Genomic DNA, 3,067 nt, shown 5'->3' on the forward strand with positions numbered 1-3,067 from the left:
ATAGTTATCATTTTTTACATTCTATTGTGCACAAAAGCATTTTAAATCATCATAAAGTAATAGCTGTAACCATATTTTTAGGGAAAACAGACATTTAGAGCTAACTGTGACAATAACAGGAGACATCATATTACAGAGTCAAGGTTGTTTGAATTGAAAGCCATCTTAATCACTACTTCAGGGTTATTAGAATAAAGGAAGTTATGGTGATTATTTTTAAAAAGACCTTAATTGTCTTCAATTATTTTGGAAGAACATATCAAGGAAGAAATTGGTTTATATCCATAGATTTGAATAGAAGAATTAGAACCAGTGAGTGGGAGATACAATGAGAAAGATTTCTGATAAGGTAAAGATAGTCTGAATGATTACATACATTGAAATGGATTTGGGCTATGACTTCAATGAGTGGATCACTAGGTTTGGAGGGAATGATGGAGGATGAAGGTCATTCATGCAAAGTGGAATCAAAGGTGATGACTAAGAGGTGCCAGCTGACTGTTCATTGAAGGCTGCTTTTGCCTCCTCCTCCAGCAAACACCCTGGACCCATGGAAACAGAAAACCAGACAGAAGTATCAGTATTCCTCCTCCAGGGCCTCTCAGATGATCCAGAACTGCAGCCTCTCATCTTTGGCATGTTCCTATTCATGTATCTGGTCACTGTGCTTGGAAACCTGCTCATCATCCTGGCTGTCAGCTCTGACCCCCACCTCCACACCCCCATGTACTTCTTCCTTTCCAACTTGTCCTTTGTTGACATCTGTTTCATCTCCACCACTGTCCCAAAGATGCTGGTGAACATCCAGGAACGCAGCAAAGACATTTCCTATGTAGAATGCCTCCTTCAAGTGTATTTTTTTATGGTTTTTGCTGGAATGGATGATTTCCTCCTGACTGTCATGGCCTATGACCGGTTTGTGGCCATCTGCCACCCCCTGCACTACACAGTCATCATGAACCCACGCCTCTGTGTCATCCTGATTCTGAGTTGTTGGCTCACCCTTTTCTGGGTCTCCCTGGTTCATATTCTACTGGTGAGGCGGCTGACCTTCTGTACAGGCACTGAAATTCCACATTTCTTCTGTGAACTGGCTCAGATTATTAAGGCAGCCTGCTCTGACACCCTCACCAATAACATCTGCTTGTATGTTGCCACTGCCCTGCTGTGTGTGGTTCCTCTCGCTGGGATCCTCTACTCATACTCTCAGATTGTCTCCTCCTTAATGCGGATGACCTCCAGAAAGAGCAAGTATAAAGCATTTTCCACCTGTGGTTCTCACCTCTCTGTGGTCTCCTTGTTCTATGGGACAAGCCTAGGGGTCTACCTCACTTCTGCTGTGACCCATTCTTCCCAGAGAAGTTCGATTGCCTCAGTGATGTACACTGTGGTGACCCCCATGTTGAACCCCTTCATCTACAGCCTGAGGAACAAGGATGTGAAGGGGGCTCTGCGAAGACTCCTCAGCAGTGCAGCCTTATGGCCATGATGGACCATGGCTTCCAAGCCAGGTCGACATTGTGGGTCCCAAAGGCAAATGTGAGATTAAATCTGCCTCTTTTGTTCCTCTAATGGGTGTGTTTGATTTATTCTATTCCCAAAGCACCCATTACTTCCTTTTTATTTGTTTATGTATTCGTTTCTCTTCAGCAACTTCATCCATAAAACATTTTGGACTTTTCTTCTCCATATGCTATCGATAAAATTCCATGTTTGACCAGCTTTCATGCAGCCATTCTTAAGATTTCTAACTTTAGGCTTGAAATACATATCATATCAAGCACTGCTGTGCTTGCCACTCAAATAATCCTCTAAAATATTGATGTTCTTCACCTTCATTTTTTTGATGGTGAAAAAATTTATATTTAGATTTATCCAGCTGTACTTAAAAAAAAAATTTAATGCTTATGTATTTTGAGATACAGAGAGCGACTGAGTGCAAGTGGAGGAGGGACACAGCGAAGGGAAATTATAGAATCTGAAGCAGGCTCCAGGCACTGAGTCCGACATGGGGTGTGAACCTGTGAACCATGAAATCATGACCTGAGCTGAAGTCAGACGCTCAACCGAGTCACCTAGGTGCCCCAACTGGACCTAGTTGAGATGATCCCAATTTTTTGGCAATTCCCAAAATCAGGTCAGGAGCCAGTCGAACAGATGCTTTCTTTTCTCCACTGTGCCTGATCAGAGTGTTGGTCTTGGCCACTTCCACGTCATAGAGCTTCTTCACTCTGTTAGTCTGGTACTTGTTGGCCTTGACATCCACAGTGAACACAAGGGTGGTGTTGTCTTCTATTTTCTTCATGGCTGACCCAGTAGTAGGGGGGCACCTGATGTTGGCAAAGTGGTCAGCTTGTTTCTCCTGGGGGCTCTCTTTTAGGAATATTTGAGCTGCCTTCAGAGATGCAGTGATTGGGCGGTCAGAATATAAGTGACATGTAGATGTAGGTTTTTTTTAATGACCATGGATGCCTTTCAGCACTGCTTTCTTGGCCTTCAAATCATTGGCATTGACTTCAGCTCTGGAAGGCGTAGGGCTTCCTTTTTTTGCCTTTGGCAACATCTTCATGAAAGGCTCTTTACTGTCTTTTGTTTGCTTGTTTTCCCTCCAAGAAATGGAATGAAATCCTATATGCTCATTCAGAAGTACTTACCTTCTCAGACTGTGCCTGTTCCTTCACATGTATGACTTTATGTCATGTTGAAGACATGCCTTTGAGACATTTCCTATCATCCACACCTCTTTTCAAAAGAGGAGAATGAAATGGAGTTGGACTAGATCCTGGCTAGTTGACATGCAGTTTCTATCCTACTTTGGATAAAATAGCGATGTGATTTTCTTTTTTTTTTAAATTTTTAATTAATTAATTAATTAATTAATTTTTAAAATAGTTTGTCAAATTGGTTTCCATATAACACCCAGTGCTCTTCCCCACAAGTGCCCTCCTCCATCACCACTACATCTTTCTCCCCCCTCCCCCTTCAACCCTCAGTTCGTTTTCAGTATTCAATAGTCTCTCAGGTTTTGCATCCCTCTCTCTCCCCAACTCTTTCCCTCTTCCCTTCC

The 3,067-nt window shown here is 42.6% G+C and overlaps 1 protein-coding gene across 1 annotated transcript; it reads left to right on the forward strand.

The window, feature by feature from the left end:
- The first annotated feature begins 550 nt into the window (after nt 1-550).
- On the forward strand, nt 551-1,572 carry LOC115273231 (olfactory receptor 7D4-like). Its single transcript, XM_029916216.1, has one exon. The coding sequence runs from the start codon at nt 551-553 to the stop codon at nt 1,487-1,489; it is 939 nt and encodes a 312-aa protein (XP_029772076.1). The 3' UTR covers nt 1,490-1,572.
- Nucleotides 1,573-3,067: the final 1,495 nt, after the last annotated feature.

Source organism: Suricata suricatta, chromosome 12 (genome assembly GCF_006229205.1).
Source record: "Suricata suricatta isolate VVHF042 chromosome 12, meerkat_22Aug2017_6uvM2_HiC, whole genome shotgun sequence".
Lineage (NCBI taxonomy): Eukaryota > Metazoa > Chordata > Mammalia > Carnivora > Herpestidae > Suricata > Suricata suricatta.